The sequence below is a fragment of the Lepidochelys olivacea genome (assembly GCF_965140295.1).
Source record: "Lepidochelys olivacea isolate rLepOli2 genome assembly, chromosome: 3".
NCBI classification, from domain to species: Eukaryota; Metazoa; Chordata; order Testudines; family Cheloniidae; genus Lepidochelys; species Lepidochelys olivacea.
The window spans coordinates 100,884,140-100,904,148 of record NC_140413.1 but is presented as its reverse complement, the minus strand read 5'-3'; the positions used below and the strand labels follow the sequence as shown (position 1 = coordinate 100,904,148).

General features: G+C 41.3%; 2 protein-coding genes across 4 annotated transcripts in view; one reads left to right on the top strand and one right to left on the bottom strand.

Annotated features, from left to right (window-relative positions):
* Positions 1-20,009, bottom strand: part of AKAP7 (A-kinase anchoring protein 7) — a 133,046-nt gene that overhangs the window by 45,742 nt on the left and 67,295 nt on the right. For all 3 annotated transcript variants that reach the window (XR_014710996.1, XM_084624370.1, XM_084624371.1), the window contains exon 7: positions 7,788-7,932. Coding sequence is in view for 2 of the 3 variants with exons in the window: in XM_084624370.1 (XP_084480496.1) it covers positions 7,788-7,932 (145 nt within the window). In the remaining variant the exon portion in view is untranslated. The remainder of the gene's footprint in view (positions 1-7,787; positions 7,933-20,009) is intronic.
* Positions 10,948-13,386, top strand: MSH5 (mutS homolog 5; the record flags this gene model as incomplete). Its single annotated transcript, XM_084624369.1, has 1 exon — positions 10,948-13,386. One exon carries the CDS (start codon positions 10,948-10,950, stop codon positions 13,384-13,386), a length of 2,439 nt encoding a protein of 812 aa, XP_084480495.1.

Here is a 20,009-nt window from a genome sequence, read left to right as displayed (position 1 = left end):
CAACCAGGGGTGCAGGGCCCCCCTGGAGGGACATGAAAAGGTTTCAGGAGGGCCGCCAAGTAGGGCCAGTGTTGGACTTGCTGGGGCCCAGGGCAGAAAGCCAAAGCCCCACTGCATGGGACTGAAGACGGGGCCCTAAGTCCCACCACTTGGGGCTGAAGCTGAAGCCTGAGCAATGTAGTTTTGCTGGGGACCCCATAGTATGGGGTCCGGGGCAAATGCCCTGCTTGCTACTCCCTAATGCTGGCCCTGGCTTTTATATGCAGAAAACCAGCTCCTGTGGCATAGGTGTTTTTATAGAGTTTTATGGAGTTTTTATAGTATGTTGGCGGGGGGGGGCTCAGAAAGAAAAAGGTTGAGAACCCCTGTTTTAGAGTATAAAAAGAAAAAAGTTTAAAAGCAGAAAGCTATTTAGGATTGAAAATAGCTATTGAACATCAATAAATATTATTTTTTAGTACATGTGTTGTCAAAAATCCAGCTGTCTGCTTAATTTCATAGCTTCATAGAGTCTAAAGCCAGAAGGGACCACAGTGATAATCTAGTTTGACTTTCTGTATAACACAGACTATACAACTTCCTCAAAATAATTCCTAGAGCAGATGTTTTAGAAAAACATCCAGTCTTAATTTTAAAATTGTCAGTGATGAAGAATCCACCATGACCCTTGGTAAGTTGTTCCAATGGTTAAATACTCTCACCATTAAAAATTCATGCCTTATTTCCAGTGTATTGGCTTAATGAAGACACTAGATGTTAGCACGTAGTTCTTGTATTACAGATGGTTCTTGTGTAGTAGAGCACAGAGTTTTTCAGCACAGTGTAGGTATATTATTCCAGCAGCTGAGGACAAATTCACCACAGGGGAATGTGAACCACTGAATACAAGTGTGGAGAAATACTCCCTACTGGGGTTTGACCCAGGGAATTTTGTATCCATAACCAATATCTCTACTATTTTAATATTATTTCATATTTATAGACAGTGCCATAGATGTGCATTAAGCTTTTACACAAAGATTAAAGATACAGCTACCTTTCCCAAGGGCATGTAGTCTAGGGTAGGATCTAAGGATCAGGTGCCCATATTGATACTGTTAGATTTATCCTTTGCCTTTGGTACCATTGATCATAGGGTGGTGTTGATGTTTGTGATTCCTGATAGGAATAGAGGGATTATTCTTCTGTGGCTTCATTCCTTCTTTGCTGAGGGACACCAAAGGATTTTGTTGGCAAATTATCTTCTGCCCCAGGTGTCATATATGGTACCATAAGTATCTACTCTGCCATTTCTCAAAATCAATGTGTATATAATGTGAAGAGAGTTAGTGTGGAGATGTAGGCTGAAGTGGTTTCAGTATGCTGATGGCCCCCAACTTTATATATCTATCTCATCCAGCTCAAAAAAAGGCCATCACATGTATTTCTCAGAGCCTGGGTGAGACTGGTGCAGGGATGAGAACCAGTGGGCTGAGACACAATCCTGAAAAGAGTGAGATGATAATGGTGGCAAAGTAAAGACATCAGAACATTTTGCAGATGTTCTGCAATCCCCATGACTGAAAGGAGATTCTCCATCACTTGTAACCAAAGTTTACAATTTGGTTCTGGATAGAGTCCCAGCTGCTTTTAGACAGCTAAATAGCAGCAGTGATCAAGAGTGTAGTTTATTTCCTCCCCCTTCTGTTTCTGACCACACAGTTATGGCCTTTCCTCACAAATGCAGAGCTTGCCAACACAATACATTTTTCTCACCTCTATAGTATACTTTTGCAATAAATTCTACAGGGGGCTAAATCCTAAACCCAGTCAGAAGCTGAAGCTAGTGGAGAATCTGACAATCAGAGTATCTTGCCATAAGCATATGACTCTCATGCTCTCAGACCTCCTCTGACTGCCTATTGTCCACAGGGTGTAGTTAAGATGATGGTTTTGACCCATTGAACTCTAAATGGTTTGGTATTTTCCTACCTGGGAGACCCCCCTCTCTTGCCATGTCAGGCTGCCATATCTGGGATGAGAAGCAGCACTTGAGTTAGATGCCCTTCAGTATAAAACAGAGGGAGTTTGACTCAGAGAGCCTGATGGCTCACACACTTGTTCCAAAAGAGGATGAATCTGTTGTAAAGCCCATCTGTTTCATCTGGCATTTGCTGAAGTTGGATGTGAGATTTTTGTAATGTGTGTGCTGACTGATGTTTGGGTGGGAGGAGAAATGTGCTGCTGTTCTGCTGATTTTTCATATCATTTCTTTAATTATGAGAGAGGAGACTTACAGCCCAGGATAGTATCCTTTTATGTTGTATTGAAATCCAAATACATAAATAAGGTGCTGGTTTTAGCAGCACTCAGAGCTGCTCTCAGACCGACAGGTAGTCTAGGACATGGCTTATACAAGTTTAGTATCACGCTCAGCATGCTACCTGTTCTGACTCCATCCAAGAAAGGATCTTCACCCTTCCCAGTCAAGCCCGTGGGTACAATATAAGGATTACATTTCTGCTTTGCACATTTTGCCCAGCTTTAATGAAAACTTCAGAAGTGCAGGGAGAGGAAGAAATGAACAGACTGAAAATCTTGCTTCATCATGAAACCAGCTCTGTAGCATGCTCTCTTCATCAGTAATGGAATGTAATTGCTACTACAAAATCCATCATCCAAATACAGAAAGTCTCAATGAGCAACAGCTAACTGAAGAACAGGTGATGCAAACCTCTCCGATGCAAGTTTTCTAGTAGACATACGAATAACAACATAAAGGAAGGCCACCGGAAGGAAAACAGTGTCAAGCTTTTTCTGGATATAAAGCCTCCTAGTGCAATGTGCATTTGGCAAAGAGACTACAAATTCAGTGCTAATTTGAACAGTAGGACCTTAGTCAAAAAGAGAGATTCAAAACATTTAATCAATTTATCCACAATAAATATTTTTCACCTATTTTTTAGGAACTGGCAACTGCTATTGCCTGGTGCCCCATACACATACACCTTCCAGTAATATTTGTGATGCATCCGATGAAGTGAGCTGTAGCTCACGAAAGCTTATGCTCAAATAAATTGGTTAGTCTCTAAGGTGCCACAAGTACTCCTTTTCTTTTTGTGATGAGTGGGACACTTTCATTTGAACAATGTGTGGCATTGTTTGTTTGAGACCTAAACTGCCATGTTTCTTTTTTAATTACTATTCATAGCCTCAAATGATGACGCATTAAAGAGAAAGTGTCCTGTTATTTACGGAGTAAAGTAGAAGTAATGTTTGGAGATTATTCAGTCTGAGTCCCTTTCAGGGGCAGGGGCAGGAAGAAGCTTCAGCTTTAACTTTATATTTCCAGGTTTGTGCCAGTTTCAACTGGACATTACGGGCCTAATTTTGCTTTATGCTGGATTTTGCTGATGGACTAAAACAGGCTACAGGAATCCCAGGGTGTCAAGGTTCCTCCCCCACTCTGAACTCTAGGGTACAGATGTGGGGACCTGCATGAAAAACCTCCTAAGCTTATCTTTACCAGCTTAGGTCAAAACTTCCCCAAGGTACAAAATATTCCACCCGTTGTCCTTGGACTGGCCGCTACCACCACCAAACTAATACTGGTTACTGGGGAAGAGCTGTTTGGACGCGTCCTTCCCCCACAAAATACTTCCCAAAACCTTGCACCCCACTTCCTGGACAAGGTTTGGTAAAAAGCCTCACCAATTTGCCTAGGTGACTACAGACCCAGACCCTTGGATCTTAAGAACAATGAACAATCCTCCCAACACTTGCACCCCCCCTTTCCTGGGAAATGTTGGATAAAAAGCCTCACCAATTTGCATAGGTGACCACAGACCCAAACCCTTGGATCTGAGAACAATGAAAAAGCATTCAGGTTTTTTTTACAAGAAGACTTTTAATAAAAAATAGAAGTAAATAGGAATAAAGAAATCCCCCCTGTAAAATCAGGATGGTAGATATCTTACAGGGTAATTAGATTCAAAAACATAGAGAACCCCTCTAGGCAAAACCTTAAGTTACAAAAAAGATACACAGACAGAAATAGTTATTCTATTCAGCACAATTCTTTTCTCAGCCATTTAAAGAAATCATAATCTAACACATACCTAGCTAGATTACTTACTAAAAGTTCTAAGACTCCATTCCTGGTCTATCCCCGGCAAAGACCCAGCATACAGACAGACACAGACCCTTTGTTTCTCTCCCTCCTCCCAGCTTTTGAAAGTATCTTGTCTCCTCATTGGTCATTTTGGTCAGGTGCCAGCGAGGTTACCTTTAGCTTCTTAACCCTTTACAGGTGAGAGGAGCTTTCCCCTGGCCAGGAGGGATTTCAAAGGGGTTTACCCTTCCCTTTATATTTATGACACAGGGTTAGGGTGGATTTGTAACAGCACAAGGTACCAGTAACCCCCATTCTGTAGGGGGTCTGCACAACCCCTAGAGCGGTCAATGTTGGCTGAGGAGGGTATTGGAGGATTCACAAATCGGGGTAACACTTCTAGGTAAGTCTTCCCGCTTAAAGAATGGGGGTTGGAAAAATTGATTTTTTAACTTTCTCCTTTCTAAGCCACTGTGGCTGGGTATATAACATTTTGAATGTAACTGAATTTGGCATTTAGCAATTTTCTTTAGTATTTCTATACTTTCAATTATTATTTTAAATTACAGTAGTTATGTTCTCTTTAAAATATTCATAAATATTTAGCTTGTGGTCATAGTGGACCACAAGTTAAATATGAGTCAACAGTGTAAGGCTGTTGCAAAAAAAGTGAACATCATTCTGGGATGTATTAGCAGCAATGTTGTAAGCAAGACACGAGAAGTAATTCTTCCACTCTACTCTGTGCTGGTTAGGCCTTAACTGGAGTACTTTGTCCAGTTCTGGGTGCCACATTTCAGGAAGGATGTGGACAAATTGGAGAGAGTCCAGATATGAGCAACAAAAATAGTTTTATACTTGTTGCAGAACAGCTTTCATTTGGAAATATTTATTATCCAAATTATTTAGCCCAAGAGACATATTCTAGAATACTCTGCCACTTGTAAATAACACAGCCATCCCAAATTTCATGCCAATTAAAGCCTTCATACCACATCATATATAATCGATTGTCCCACATTCAGTAGGTAGGTGGATTATGCATGTATGTATGCATGCACGTATAAATGTAAATAAAATATCGTACGTAAATCTTTTGACGCATTTTTGGCTTCTCTTCATATTGCTGTCACCAATAATTCAACCATGACTATCGCAATCTGTTCTTTCGCTACTCCAGACTGTGTTTCATTTGCCATGTGCAATATCCTCCAGTATAATAGGAAAAAAGTGATTTTTTTCTATATTTTGTGAGAATAGAGAGAACTCAAGTGCAAACTAAAATTGTGTAGTATCATCACTGGCAACAGGTACTTAGCATTTTAGTGCCTTATATGTTTAAAGCACTATTGAGACATTGAATAGTAAATCCTCACAACTCACCTGTGAGATCAATAAGTATTACTATCCTCACTGTACAGACAGAGAAATTGAAATAGAAAGGTGATGTGTCTTGTCCAAGACAACACAGCAAGTCACTGACAATGCCAGAATTAAAATTCTGGACTTCATGGCTCAGCAGTGTGCTTATTCCTTCAGACAACAATGAATTCCAATACCAGCACTTGCATAAAGATGGTCAAAACAATTACTGACTCAGAGAAGGTAGCAGCAGCTGTGCATGTACACATTTGGTCTACGCTGCAGTTTTAGTTCTGTCACAGTGTTGGGAATGCAAGTAGCAAGATCTTTGAGGGTAGCCAGAAGAATAGTAAATTATACAGAATAACTGCTAAATATTTTTACTGTGTGACAGAGAATTAAAAAAAAAAAAGGTAAAATAAGTAATTCTGATACAGTCCTGTCAGTTGACAAGACATTTAAAAAGTCTGACTCTTTTACCAAAATCTCCTTGACTGGAAGCATAACGTTAGATGAAGATGTGCTTAAATCAGAAGCGATTTCCCTTAATTATGCTCATCATAGAAATATAAGGTGGAAGAGACCTCAAGATGACTTCTAGTTCAGCCCCCTGCACTAAGTCAGGACCAAAGATACCTAGAATATCATCACTTCACTTTTGCATAATATGGGGACATGCTTAGAAACATCCCAGAAAATAGAGATTATTTGCTGTGAGGTTTCAAAGATTTGAGGAAGAAGCGGAAGTTTTAATTTAGAGCTGTTTACAGAACAGGAGGTTCCAAAGGAAGGATGTTTCCATTCAGTTACTAGTGGTGGAAGTAGTAGCCTTTAAAGATTTTCACATCACTACGTGGATTGTCCTTCCCTTCTATGGAAATTCTCACTCTTTAAGGGTGAACATTTTCATAAATATCTCTAGTATTCTTTGGTGTGGGATGCAGAACAGTAGAGGGGCCTCCATGTGAGGTTTTTCCTGTTTGAGTGGCTTCTAGTTAGTTTCATGTTACTTTAAAAACTGTTTGATTAGGAATTTGTTAGGGGGAAATGTTGCAAGATATAGGAGAAGCAAAAAAAAAATTCCATTTCTGTGATGAGTGTCTTAATTTTGGAGTCTTTCTCCATAGTGTTTCTTATTCCTGGTGCCTTTCTTTCTTTTTTTTTTTTTAAAGAATCATATATAATAATAGCAGATGTTCCCCTGCTACCTTAATGTAGGTCATGGTCTGTTCCAATAACAGTAACAATTTTCTTCTTGAGCTGTAACACTGCTCTCTACCATCTTGCCAAAAGATTTTTGTTCTGTTTTGAAAGGAATATTTTTCACATTTATAAATTATAAAAGAAAAGAGCTATAGTAACATTCAACATGAACTTTGGGGCATGACACAGTTTGAGGCTGTTGTTGTTATTAGTCTTGCCTATCAAATTTTGGCACATGGAAATTATCCTAATGGACCCTAACCTTTCCAGGCAGGTGTACCAGGTTATCAAACATCAACTGTACTAGTTCAGATAACACACTGAACTGAACTGATCTGATATGGCCACTACCCTCTCCTTGCTTTAAATATGTCCTCAAGCACCACCACTACTATAATGTTGATACAAAATCAGCCAATTAATGATCGGTAAAAAAGCAAATACATGTATGAAAAAAAGTACATGTTTCTCTCTGTGCACCCTTCAAGTGTCACTTGTCTCCTTAGTCTGTAAATTCTTTGGGGGCAAGAACTGTCTCTTCATACACATTTCTACAGAGTCTAACATAATGAGGTCCTGATCCTAACTGGAGCTCTGGGCATTATTGTAATGCTGTTTTTTTTAAATCTATGCCCACTGCTTCCAACTCATGTTTATTTCTGGCTGCTCTTAATAAAGCTGAACATTTGGAGCAGCCAAGTTCCACATGGGTTAGAGAGCACACAATATCATGAGAAGTGGGCACCAAAGCATAGCAGACAAACTCACTGTTAAAACCACCATCCTGCAAGCTCTCCATGTAAAGAACTAACATGGAAATCAACTGAACTTTCATTCCTGTAGGGCTTGCCAACCTTAAGACCGGAATGGGAGGGAAAGCCAAAAGTACACAGAAGTATGAAGCTCCAGTGCTGAGGCACCTGTAATTGGTTGGGAGCAACAGTTCTGATTTGTAGCAGTAAGTAGCTTAACTGCCAAAATGTTACAATATTTAATTCAGATTTGACCCATCTAACATGTCTCTGCAAGATTTGCCAAACATACATTCCCAGCATTAACAGCTTATCAACCTCTTCAATTTCAAACAAATTTCATAAAACTAAGAAATAAAACAAAATAGTATTGTACTTACCGACCGTGATAGAGGACTCACAGTGGTAATAGCCATTGGGTTGCTTTTCTTTCAACATGGAGCAAAGATCTAGGCGGTACAGGGTTTCATCTCCAAAATAGTGGTTTTTAAAATTCTCATACAGGTTCGGGTCAATTTTTTTCACCTTTAAATAATCAAAATAAAATTACATTAGTCATTTCACTAGGAGACCAGATTTTCATATTTATTTTTTATGGTTCTGTTTGGAACAAATGTTTTTTAGAATGAATTTAGAAATATAAATAAATAAAACATTACACTGTAATGTGCCTGATCCTTTGGTCTGGCTGAGCTGTGCTCAGTGCAGGACCTGAGGAGAAGGGGAGAAAAAGTGGCATTACACCACCTTTATGCTACCCGCCCCCCCCCAACCCTGTGCCAGTTCAGCCCCCAGCACGAGTTAGAGCGGTCTTAGAGCAGCCCTAACTTCCAATGGCTTGTAACAGCCCCCAAAGGGCCATTATGTAACTGGGGATTATTGGCTCTGTCCACTCTACTCGCAGGAAATTTCCCACTATTGGGAGAATCCCACTTGGCTGTTTATAGCAGCTTTCCTCGTGCCTTTAGACCACCAGAGCAGGGTGGTTTCTACCCAGCCAAACTAGGCTTTTTGCCCTGCTTGTTGACATTTATAAACTTTCATATACTTTTTACAATTAAGCTTACAATTAGGGTAAATTTGTTGGCCTCGTTAACACAATAGAGCTCTTTCAGTGCACTGATTGGGAGGGGGCAGTTATAAGACAAAGCTTTTGCGCAGAGGTGTTACAAAGGGGGGAGGGGTTTGAAGTTATAGGGCATTGCTAATGAAAATGTTTGATGTGGGATTGTAACAAGGTAGTGGGTATGGGACAGGCGTGCCAAGTGACACAGACTTGGCAGCCCTGTCCCGCCTGCTGATATCTCCGCTGGATTTTCACACCTGCAGCTAAGGTGTGAGCAGGCTGTAGGCATTTGCCTGCAGTTGCGCCTTCCAACTGCATGGGGCTGCTGTGGCATCAGCTAAGCTTCCTCTTTTGCTACTCCCTCTGCTGGGATTATAGTCAGGCAGGAAGAGGCAGTAGTGGCTGGCAGTGCAGCACAATCACTGCAAGATGGGAGGCCTAATATTGGCCCCAAGTGTCCACACTACTTTGGTGATCTGCACCAGGCTCCACCAATCAGAAACCCACAGCAAATACTCCAGCCCCAGATGACCAGCAAAACATCCAGTCCCCCACGTACAGCACCCACTCAACTCGGTATCCCCAGTCAATCACCTTTCTACCCACCAATACCAGGCACAGCTGTCGAATTTAATGCAGCTCCACATCCACTCATTACTGTCTGGGTCGGGGTGTGTTGACCATATGCTGAAGTTTATGGTGATATGCAAATTATGTGCACATTATTTGTAAATAGGCATAGTAGTTCATTACATTTGCAAAAAAGCCATACAAGAGCTGCACAAAACTTGGCACTTCCGGTGGAGGTGGGGTTATGGGATGGCACTTGTCTGTGGGCAGGTAGGAGGCAGTTACGGAGCTGTGCTTGTATGTTGGAGGCATTTAAAGGCAGTGTCTTTTGGGGGGGGGGTGACAGAATTATAGTGTAGAGCCAGACATATCTTTATCTATGGCTCCTCAGCCCCCCTTTTGGGGTCCCTGGCTGGCCAGCAGGATGGGCTGCTGACTGAGACTCCCTCTAGTCTGCACCTGCCAGCCAATCAGCACCCTCCTTGCCCTCAGCTCCTCGCTTTCAATGAGAGGCCCAGAGGGAGATGGAGCAGCTGAGGCAAAAGAACACTGAGCGGCCAGGTAGGGACAGAGACAGCGACAGCCAGGATCAGCCACCGGCCTCGCAGCAGTGAAGACAGGTACGGAGGTACAGAGGTCACGAGGTACGGCGTGAGCAGGACCAGAGTGCGGGACAGTGCTGCTCTCTATGGTACGTGGGGGCTAGAGGAGAATTACAGACCACAGCACTGTGTGGGGGCAGAGCTGTGTGTACAGGGGGATACGAGAGTGGGGTGCTCCGTACGAGGAAGGGTTATTGAGGTGTGTGGAGGGGGCTGGGCTTACAGGATGGTGTATGATCTGTGGAGGGAGAAAGGCAGCGTTACTGGGTGGGCCTTCTTCAGGGGAAGGTGAGAAGGGAGACAGGTGGGGTCAAAGCGTGTAATGAGCTGTGGGGGTGGGGGGCGAGGGGAAGGGGAGGAGGAATGGGCAGGGATACAGATTACAGCTCAGTAGCTGTGTGGCAGGGTCCAGCCCTGATGAGAATCTGAGCTGAGGGAGTGCTGAGCAGCTGGTAGGGGAAGGAGAAAGAGGCGGGTTAGGAAGATAAACCCCCCAGCCTGAGAAGAGCTGCCTGGCCTACATGTGAGGTGGGTGGGTAGGAAGAGAACTGAGATCTGGGAGAAGGGTCATGCTGTGGGGGTGAGGGCAGGGAGGGGGGTTATGGACCATTGCTGTGGGGCGGAGTGGTGCTCTGCCATGTGTGGGACTAGTGTGATCACCTGGGGTGTTGTGTTGTGAATTCGTATGGAGGGCAGGCTTCCAGGGTGGTGCTGGGTTTGTAGGTAGCGGGTGTGGGGTGGCACTGTGTGAATGTGCCCATGGAGGTGGGTCTGTGTGCATAAAATGGGCATTTCCATGAGCACTCATGTATGCCCATACACACAGTTGTGGAGTGTGGCTGTACATCCGAGCAGGCAGTTAGGTGCTGACTCTACTAGCCTTTAATTTCTACAGAGTAGTGTCCATAGCCCACTGCAGTCACGACAGGATACGAGATCCATTCCTCATCATTATTCATACTAACTAGGGATACTTGGGGCCTACTAAAGCCAAACTCTCAGCCCAACCATCCAACTCATTTTGTGGTTCAACCCACCTCCCCGCTCATTACCTCTTAAAGAAAGAGGATTTGCATGCAGCAGGAGTGTGGGTAAAGAGGACTGATGCAAGCAGCAGAAGGCTGTTGGAAAAGGGGCAGGTGGCCCAGAGAGGGAGAGGAGTGAAGTAGATCAGGTAGTGGCTGGGAGGTGGATAAAATGGACAAGTGATCGGGGTCAGTTGTTATTGGGGAAAGGACTTATAAGATGTGCCAACAAAAATGTCCATCTTCACCAGCAGCACAGCTCCTGGAACTGGCTAGAATGAGCACCACTGCTTCACTGAACACCCATTGTCTCCCATCACCACTGCCTGGGCCTGAACAAGAGGAGGAGCAAGAGCAACCTCAGATATACATGTGTGTGTTGTGGTATGCAGGGCTGCTGGGGATCACTTATTATGACACAGGAGACTGCTCAGTCTACTTCATGCCCGACATGCCTGATAACGAAGACCTCAAGCTGCTGCAGAAAGTGATTGATGAAGTCCTTCCCCGATGCATAGTGACGAGTGCCAAGCAGGATCACAACATTGCCAAATTCCTGACCAATATGGGTGCTGCTACGGGGGACGTGGACAAACCAGAAATTGTCCTCTTTCCCAATATGGACTTTGGCCTGGAAGTGAGCAAACAGCGGATCTTATCTCGGCAATTCCCTTTCATTCCCTCTCATATGACTGCAACAGAGAAAATCCTCTATTTGTCCTCCATCATTCCCTTTGAGAGCCCACTCATGGTTCGAGCACTAGGTGGGCTGTTGAAGTTTCTTGACAGGAGGCGGATCGGAGTTGAACTGGAAGATAGCACAATCGGGGTTCCCATCTTGGCCTTTAAAAAGTTTGTGCTCATGGATATTGTGAATATGGACCAAGATACTTTTTGTGTCCTACAGATATTTAAAAGTGAGGTGCATCCTTCTGTTTACAAGCTGTCCAGTGGGCTGAAAGAAGGACTCAGTTTGTATGGGATTTTGAACCGCTGCAGGTGCAAGTGGGGAGAGAAACTGATGAGGTTGTGGCTCATGCGGCCCACCCGGAACCTTACAGAGCTGAACAAACGGCTGGATGTTATTCAGTTCTTCATGCTGGCTCAGAACCATGAAACAGTCCTGACTCTTCAAGAGTGCCTTAAGAATATAAAAAATGTACCTCAGATTTTGAGAAGAATGAATCTTTCACATACAAAGGTCAGTGACTGGCAGGCACTTTACAAGACAGTTTATAGTGCAGTGTGTCTCAGAGATACATGCCGTTCCCTGCCTAGCAGCATCGAGCTCTTCCAGACCATCTCACAGGTCTTCACCGATGATCTGCACTATATTGCCAGTCTCATCAGCAAAGTGGTAGATTTTGAAGGCAGCATCTCAGAAAACCGCTTCACTGTCAGACCCAATGTGGACTCCACCATTGATGAAAAGAAACGAAAGCTGATGGGTCTCTCAGACTTCCTCACAGAGGTGGCACGGAAGGAATTGGAGACCCTGGACAATCGGATTCCTTCCTGTTGTGTCATCTATATTCCCTTGATTGGATTCCTGCTTTCCATTCCACGGCTGCCCACAATGGTGGACAAGAGTGACTTTGAGATTGAAGGCCTGGACTTCATGTTCTTGTCAGAGGATAAACTGCATTATAGAAGTGCTAGGACAAAGGAACTAGACAGCATTCTGGGTGACCTGCACTGTGAGATCAGAGACCAGGAAACACTTATCATGCACCAGATGCAGACAAAGATCTTGGAGAAGTCGGCAGTGCTTAACAATGTGATTGAATACACAGCACACCTAGATGTGCTGCTAGCTCTGGCAGTGATGGCTCGAGAGAATAGCTACAGCCGTCCGTGCTTTACCCACCGCCATGGCATCCACATCAAGGATGGCAGGCATCCACTCATGGAGCTATGTGCAAAGACTTTTGTGCCCAATCCTGTGGACAGCGGTGAGGCTAATGGGCGAATAAAGATCCTTACAGGGCCCAACTCATCTGGGAAGAGTGTATACTTAAAAATGGTGGGCCTTATAACATTCATGGCCCTAATCGGCAGCTATGTCCCTGCTGCAGAGGCTGAGATTGGGGCAGTTGATGGGATTTACACCAGGATTCACAGCAGGGAATCAGTATCTGTGGGACTCTCCACTTTCATGATTGATCTCAACCAGGTTGCCAAAGCAGTGAACAACGCCACTGAGAGGTCCTTGGTACTTATTGATGAGTTTGGCAAAGGGACCAACACAGTGGATGGCCTCTCCCTTCTGGTCGCTGTGCTGAGGCACTGGCTCAAGCAGGGAACCCAGTGCCCACAGGTCTTTGTCTCCACTAATTTTCACAGCTTGGTGCAGCTGAAGCTCCTTCCTGACACCCCTCTTGTGCAGTACCTAACAATGGAGACCCACCAAGATGGAGATGAGTTAATATTCTTCTATCAGCTCAAGGAGGGGGTGTCCACTGTTAGCCATGCTGCCAATATTGCTGCGTTGGCTGGGGTGCCACCCAAAGTGATTGCACGAGGAGTGGAGGTATCAGAGCTTATCCGAAATGGAAAACCTATTAGACGTATTGATCATCCATCCAAAGGGAGCCAGCTAGAGAGATGCAAGTCTCTGGTGGAAAAGTTCCTTTGCCTAGACCTTGATGACCCCCATGTGGACTTAGAGAAGTTCATGAGTCAGGAAGTGCTGCCCTCTGCAGCCTCCATTCTGTAACCATGTAACTCTAGAAACAATAAGCTATAAGCCTCCCTTGCTGTCAAACAGCAAACATTTTGACGAGAGGGAGCTTAAAATTTCCCTATAATTTCATATTAACGGGAATAATATCCCTCCTTCAATGAATTTTCTTCAACTCCAAATATGAAATGCAATCCAACATACAGAAACAACCACCCAATATCCAGCTGAAAAACACCATGGATGAGGGATATATGTTCTCCGGGGGAGATGAAATAACTTCTGCAATGATCAATAATTTCTCTGACCAGTGCTCCCACACCATATTTAAATTTTAAAACATTATTATAAAAGTTCTGTTTCCTTTTTTCTGTTTCAAACAATTGTTGTGGCTACCTATCTGTCTGAGATGTAATCTTTTTATCTAGTAGTAGCAAAGCAGGAGGGCTGGAGGTCAGAGACCTTGGTTTCTCTTCCACCTGTGTGAACTTGGGGTAAAGTCTTAACCTCTTTGTACCTGTTTACTCATTTGTAAAAAGAGTACATAATAATCTAACTACTTCAAAGCACATATTGAGGCTTAAAGGTTTATAAAGTGCTTTAAGAGTGGCAGATGAAAGGTGCTATAGAAGTACAACGTAGTCATTGCGTACAAGATCATAGTTTGGGACCTAGTTATGATACATCCTTCCTCAGCTGGTAGTACTGTGAGGGTAAAATGCTCAGTCCCTAATGCAAGAGAGTGTGTTGCATCACACTATAGTGACTCTTCTAGTCACTTTCATATCAGCATCAAGAGATTGCACAGAAATGTGTGTCCTATTCTCCTGAGTCAGAAAAAACATTTTGTCATTGTGCAGGGAATTGAGAATGAGGATAATAGAGGGGGAAATGGGGAAATGTCATGGGCTATAAGACATTTCTTATACCACTAACCGTCTTGCCCAGAAAAATGGCACTCACAATGGGGATTGCTGATGCAGTGGTTTAACAACCTTATAGTGTATACTTCTGGGAAAGTCCACATTCTAACTCTGCTTATTATTGGTCACCAGTAGAAATTTAATTGTGGTTTCACCCTGATTGCTGCTGGTTGTTTGTCCACATAATAAAGCAATCACATAATTTATCTTAATGGACAGTCTCTGCTCAGGAAAAGCTAGGAGCTGTCATAAATGGAATGTTGCAGGGCAGAATCAGCGTGCATTGGCAGAACCATGTGAGGATGCACTTTTGTCTGTTAAAACAAGAACTGCTCTCTCCCCTTAGGTTCTATATTATAAGAATACAAACTTGTTATTATTTTGACTCCACTTACTTTTAGAAACATACAGACAGCAAGGGAATTGAAGAATGTATTGAGAATTTAAGACAGAGATTAGCATTTTAAATTTTTTCCAAATTTTAAATGAAAATTTGAGGATGGGAAAATTGCACTGGGAAGAAGGGATAGCTAGTCTTTTGCTTCCCCACTTCCCCTCTCCTTGTCCATATAATCAATGAAAGGATCTTTAGTGAATACGATGTTTGACGAATGATGTAATAACAAACATTCATAGCACCAAGCAGCAGCAGCAGAGTATATAGGCGAATGAGGGAAGCAGAAGTAGGACTCAGTGTGCTGACTTTTCTTGTGATGTGATAACTTGACCAGCGGCCACATCCAAACAAAACAGCAGGGCATCTGACAGCTAAGACTGATTGCCAAAACTATGCTATTACTTCTCACAGTACAGCTAGCAGAAGATGTAGACAGTGGTACTATATTTTCTTTATGCTGGACTTGCTTGAGGATGGTGGTTTAAAGGAGCTAAATATGCTAATTTTATTTAAAATGAAGAAAGGTTTGCATGGGTCAGCCACTAACAAAAAAATTAGTTATAACTTCATAACTTTCAATGCTAAATATCTTCTAATCTGTTTAGTGTGTGTAGTTGAAAATGGCAAGTAAAATTAATTTGAGTCATATCAATAGGATTTTGATTGAGACAGAACTTCGATTTTGTTGCAGTGTAGTGATTTTTCCTTTAATGCGTTATGTGGTGTGCTATCAGACTACAAAATATACAACTACAGTTTCAAATAAACAAAACATACAATTGTGACAAATTAACAGGAAACGACAACAGGGATAAATTATAGCAACATACAGTTAGTATTGTTTCCAATAGAATTATAATGTACTGTCTTCAAAACAATGTGCACCAACTATGCAATTAACTTGTCATCACTGCAGTTAAATCATAGACTTGTTTACCTAGGGGCCTAATACACCACTGCACTGCACCCTGTACAGTCACTTGTATTAGTGCAAATTGAGTCTAAAATACTTCCAATCTGATTGCATTCACTTTGCAAATGGTGTCAGTGACTATGCAAGCTGCAGAGCAACAGTGAATCAGGCCTTGTACCTTCACTTTTAAAATAGTCTTGCCTGTGGTTTGTAATTACAAGATTTTGTTTTACTCACTAGGGACCTAATTAAGCAGAAATGATCAGAGAAATTCAGCATAGTCAGGCAGTACAATTTAAGGATTCAATTTCATAATAATATTTGCAGTTCTTTAGCCTCTTGCATCGAAGGCGCTCGAATCACCTTACAGCATTTATCAATGAAGCCTCATGGTAAATAAGTAATAGATTGAATCAGTCTCAACCTCTCAATACTTCATTTCACCAAAGTCACACAGCAAGTTAGTGGTAGAGCTGGGAATAGGTCTCTAACCACAAAACGAACTCACTTCTTTCATTATATACTGTAGTGTGTCCAGCACTGTACAATGCATAGAAGATATGGTACCTGCCCCATGGATTTTATTGTTGAAGGCCCCATTCCTGGAAAGACTTACACACATGCATAAAGTTATGCATATGCTCAAGTATTTCCAGGATCAGGACCTAAATTGTTTCATGTTATCCCCTTCTACAGGGGCTCCTAGTCCTACGTAGGAATGGAGAGCGTGGTATCAGCATTTGGGGGAACATTTCAATTAACTCATTCATCCCCAAAATTGTCCCACTGGACCTAGAAGGCCAAGTTTGATTAACTGTCTTCCACTTCCATCAGTTGTGGTAAACTATGTTCTTTCTCTCACCTGAGAAACTGTGGGGTGGGAGGGGAGGGGAATTCCAGAGAGATTTTCTCTCATCCGATTAACTCAATGTAAATGTAGCAGCTAACGTTGTTATCCTTCATTAGCTTCTATCCCATTAAATAAAAGAAGTCTGACCTTTTACTTTTCTCTAGCTTTAAATGTCTTAAGGGTAATCTCTTTAAGAGACTTACTTTTCATACCTCTGTAGAGTTACAGAACCTTCATTTTGAACGCAGTAATTTCTTTTATTAAACATTTTACAGCCTTGGAAAAGTAACTTTTCACAATTTTTGTTCCTTAGGAATGTCTATCTTTCCCCTGAAGCTCTAGATATCTTTGCAATAGATAGAGAAATGGAATGTTTTATCAGTTTTCTCAAATTGTAATGTTTATAGATTTAGTGAGATCATTAATCCTCTGAAGGGTTGGGTTAACGGATTGCTTCTTTAAGACAGAAAACCCCACAATGTTAATGACTTGTGTCCTGAATGTTTATAACTATCCATCTGGTGGTTTGTATTTTAAATTATTTTTGATCTATCAGCTGTTACTTTACAATGTTATATATATGCTCTTCCTACCATAACCTTTATTCGTTTTTCTCTGTTACTTGTAATACTGTTGTTGCATGATCTAAAAATTCATTTAAACCGTTGTTAAAATGTGTTATCTTTACCTTTTTATGCTTTGTTTATTCACTATACTAAGAGGAAATGTGCACAAAGAACTGATTAAACAATAGGAAACAAAGAATGATAGTAAATGCTGCTTCTTAAGATGGAGAGAGCTTTGACAAGGAAATACCCCATTTAATAGTGTTTACTGTTATTTAATATCAATCTCCCATGGTATTTTTCTACGGCATATCACTTAATAGCTAAGCCACTAGCATATTTATTATTCAGTGTTCTGCAGAAGTAATATGAATTAGGATGACAATAATTTGATTCTGTTATTAACAACTGCGGGGACCAACACATTAGAGTACAGGGCAGCACGATGGAACATGAAATGTACTGCAGATAAATGTAAAATAATGCACATTGGGAAAACAGTAAATATCTCATACACCCAATGGCCTCTGACATTAAAATAAATAACAAAATTAGAAATAACTGTGTATGGTCAATGAAGATCTCTACACAGTGGTGTCACTTTTACAATAGTAGGTGCTATGCCATGTCAGCCAGAACTTGTGCCCTGAAGTCTTTAGTTCCTTCCTTGATTTCCTACCTTTTATGTTTGTTATGCCCTTAAAGTACTGTGGTGTATCTTTAAAGTTTTATTCAAGAAAGAATGTTTTACAATCCAAGATTTTACTCAACCATATAATTTTCTACTTAAGCACTGTTTATACCTGGTAGTGGTACTCTCAGTGTTGTTTGTAAACATTTTCCCTGTAATGTTAATCAAAATAAAACACTTTGTTGAAAATGTACACGTAACAGGCTACTGTTAACAGCTCCCTTTATTCCCCATGCAATGTTTTGACAAATACGCTAGTTCCAACTTTACTTTTGAACATCACAGAAGCGGTTGATAAGAAATTCACATAAAACGATACACGGGGCAGAAAAAAGTGGTTGCATAGAAATATAGCTCAGTTTAAACTGATGTAGCACAATAACGGAACAGGAGTGGAATGAAAGCTTGGATCAAATAGTTATTGTGGGTCACATTTTTGTGCGCATGATTGCTTTGCTGTTTTTCTCTTTCTTACCATTGTTACACTTTGCCTTTATTGATGTACTGTTAACAATAACGATTCGTAGCGCTTATGTAATCAAAGAAGCTAGTGTGGAGTTTTGTGCGCGTGAGGCAAGTAATAGTTAACTATAAAAGTGCAGTTAAAAGGATGTGTCGTATCTCTTTCCTTGCTTCTCCTGGCATTCAGCACAGCATACGCAGTAGAAAGAGAGGTCACCATTTACATACTGTGCATAATCCAGATATGGATTATGATCTTTATTTGTTTAGAAACTGGTCTTTTCTGCCGCACAGTGTCAACAGAAAACAATCCAAACAAATCAATGTTTCAACTGCACACAAGAAGCATAAGTCTTTCTCAGTACATTACGTGTACCCCATGATACATAATAACCCTGTAAATTTAAATAATTTTATCCCTTGTCTCTATTTTCCAAAAAATGGAAGACAAACATGGTAACGTTTTTGTTTATATAGCACCCAGCACACACAATATGTGTCCTCTCCATAAAAGTTTTTAAGAGCTTAAATAAAGCAGTATGGTTCAATGACCAAGTGAAACAAAGTCATTCTGCCCAATCTACTATAAAACAAACTCAGGTTAAAGCTTCCACTTTTTTCACATGGTAAACAAGAGATGGGAAAAAGAAAGAAAAACAACATGTTTATCTTAAAGATAAAACTGGGGGCTTACCCCATGATATAACAAAGTATTTAAGCATGTCCTTTAAGTTTTTTGATTAATCAGGACCTCAATGGGTGAACCATACAAACAAACTGTGGTCTAAAGGGGAAAGTTGTACCTGAAAAATTCCACACCTTTATATTGTTTCACATGTATATTACTATAATTGAATTGCTTGGAATCTCCTTTATTTTTGCTAGACAGAGCATCTGTTGCTGAAGTTGGCACCCTGATGTTGCAGTGCTTAACATACCTCCAGTCCCACATAAAATGTAACTGACTTTCCAGATGTCTCCTCACACAGCTCCGTCTATTATAAGCTAAACTTCAGACAGGCAGTAATTGTTTTACCAGGTTTAGAAGACAATTGTAACTATAATGAAAACTCCTGACTTTTCTTATCAAGACCACCTCAAAAGATGGGACAAATACTGCTAAAATTTTTACATGAAATCAGCAAATAACAGTGAGTAAATTTTGGAATTAGTAAAGTTTTTTCAAATACATGTATTCTAAGCACATTTACTACAACGTATTTTTTTATAAAAATCAATTGACCTAAACAGCTCATATTGTTTCTCTCAATACTGCAGTGAAGCAATTGTTTCCCCAGCTCAGCAAAGGGAAAAAAAAATGTAACACTTGGTTCAGTATAACTGAATGAGTTCTAAAAACTGAGTTAAGCTCAAATAAAACAAATATTTATTACTTAGCACTTTCAAAATATCCTAGAGGAAATCCTGGCTCAGTCGAAGTCAATAGGAGTTTTGTCATTGACTTCAGTGAGTTCAGGATTTCATTCCAGGTTTACTGAAATAGTTGCTCCCCCCCATCCCCCCGCCCTTTTCTTTTGTAAGCTTCAGAGACGATGAAGTGTGTAAGTGTGGGGGAGAGGAAGTTAGTTCAAAAGTACAAAAAGAATTGAAGAATTTGATCCGTTGAACTACCTCGATTTCAGAGTACTGGATAATAATACTATATAGATTAATAAATAACTTGCAATGAACAAATTAATAGCTCATTTACACTACCAAAAGCTGAGATAAAGAGCAAATATTTTGGAGAGATCTCCTCTGCACCTGTTCACATCAGCATACATAATTAAACATTTTTAGCAAAGAATATGGAGTTAAAATATCTTGCCCTTATGGCTGATCCTCAATTACTGTGCT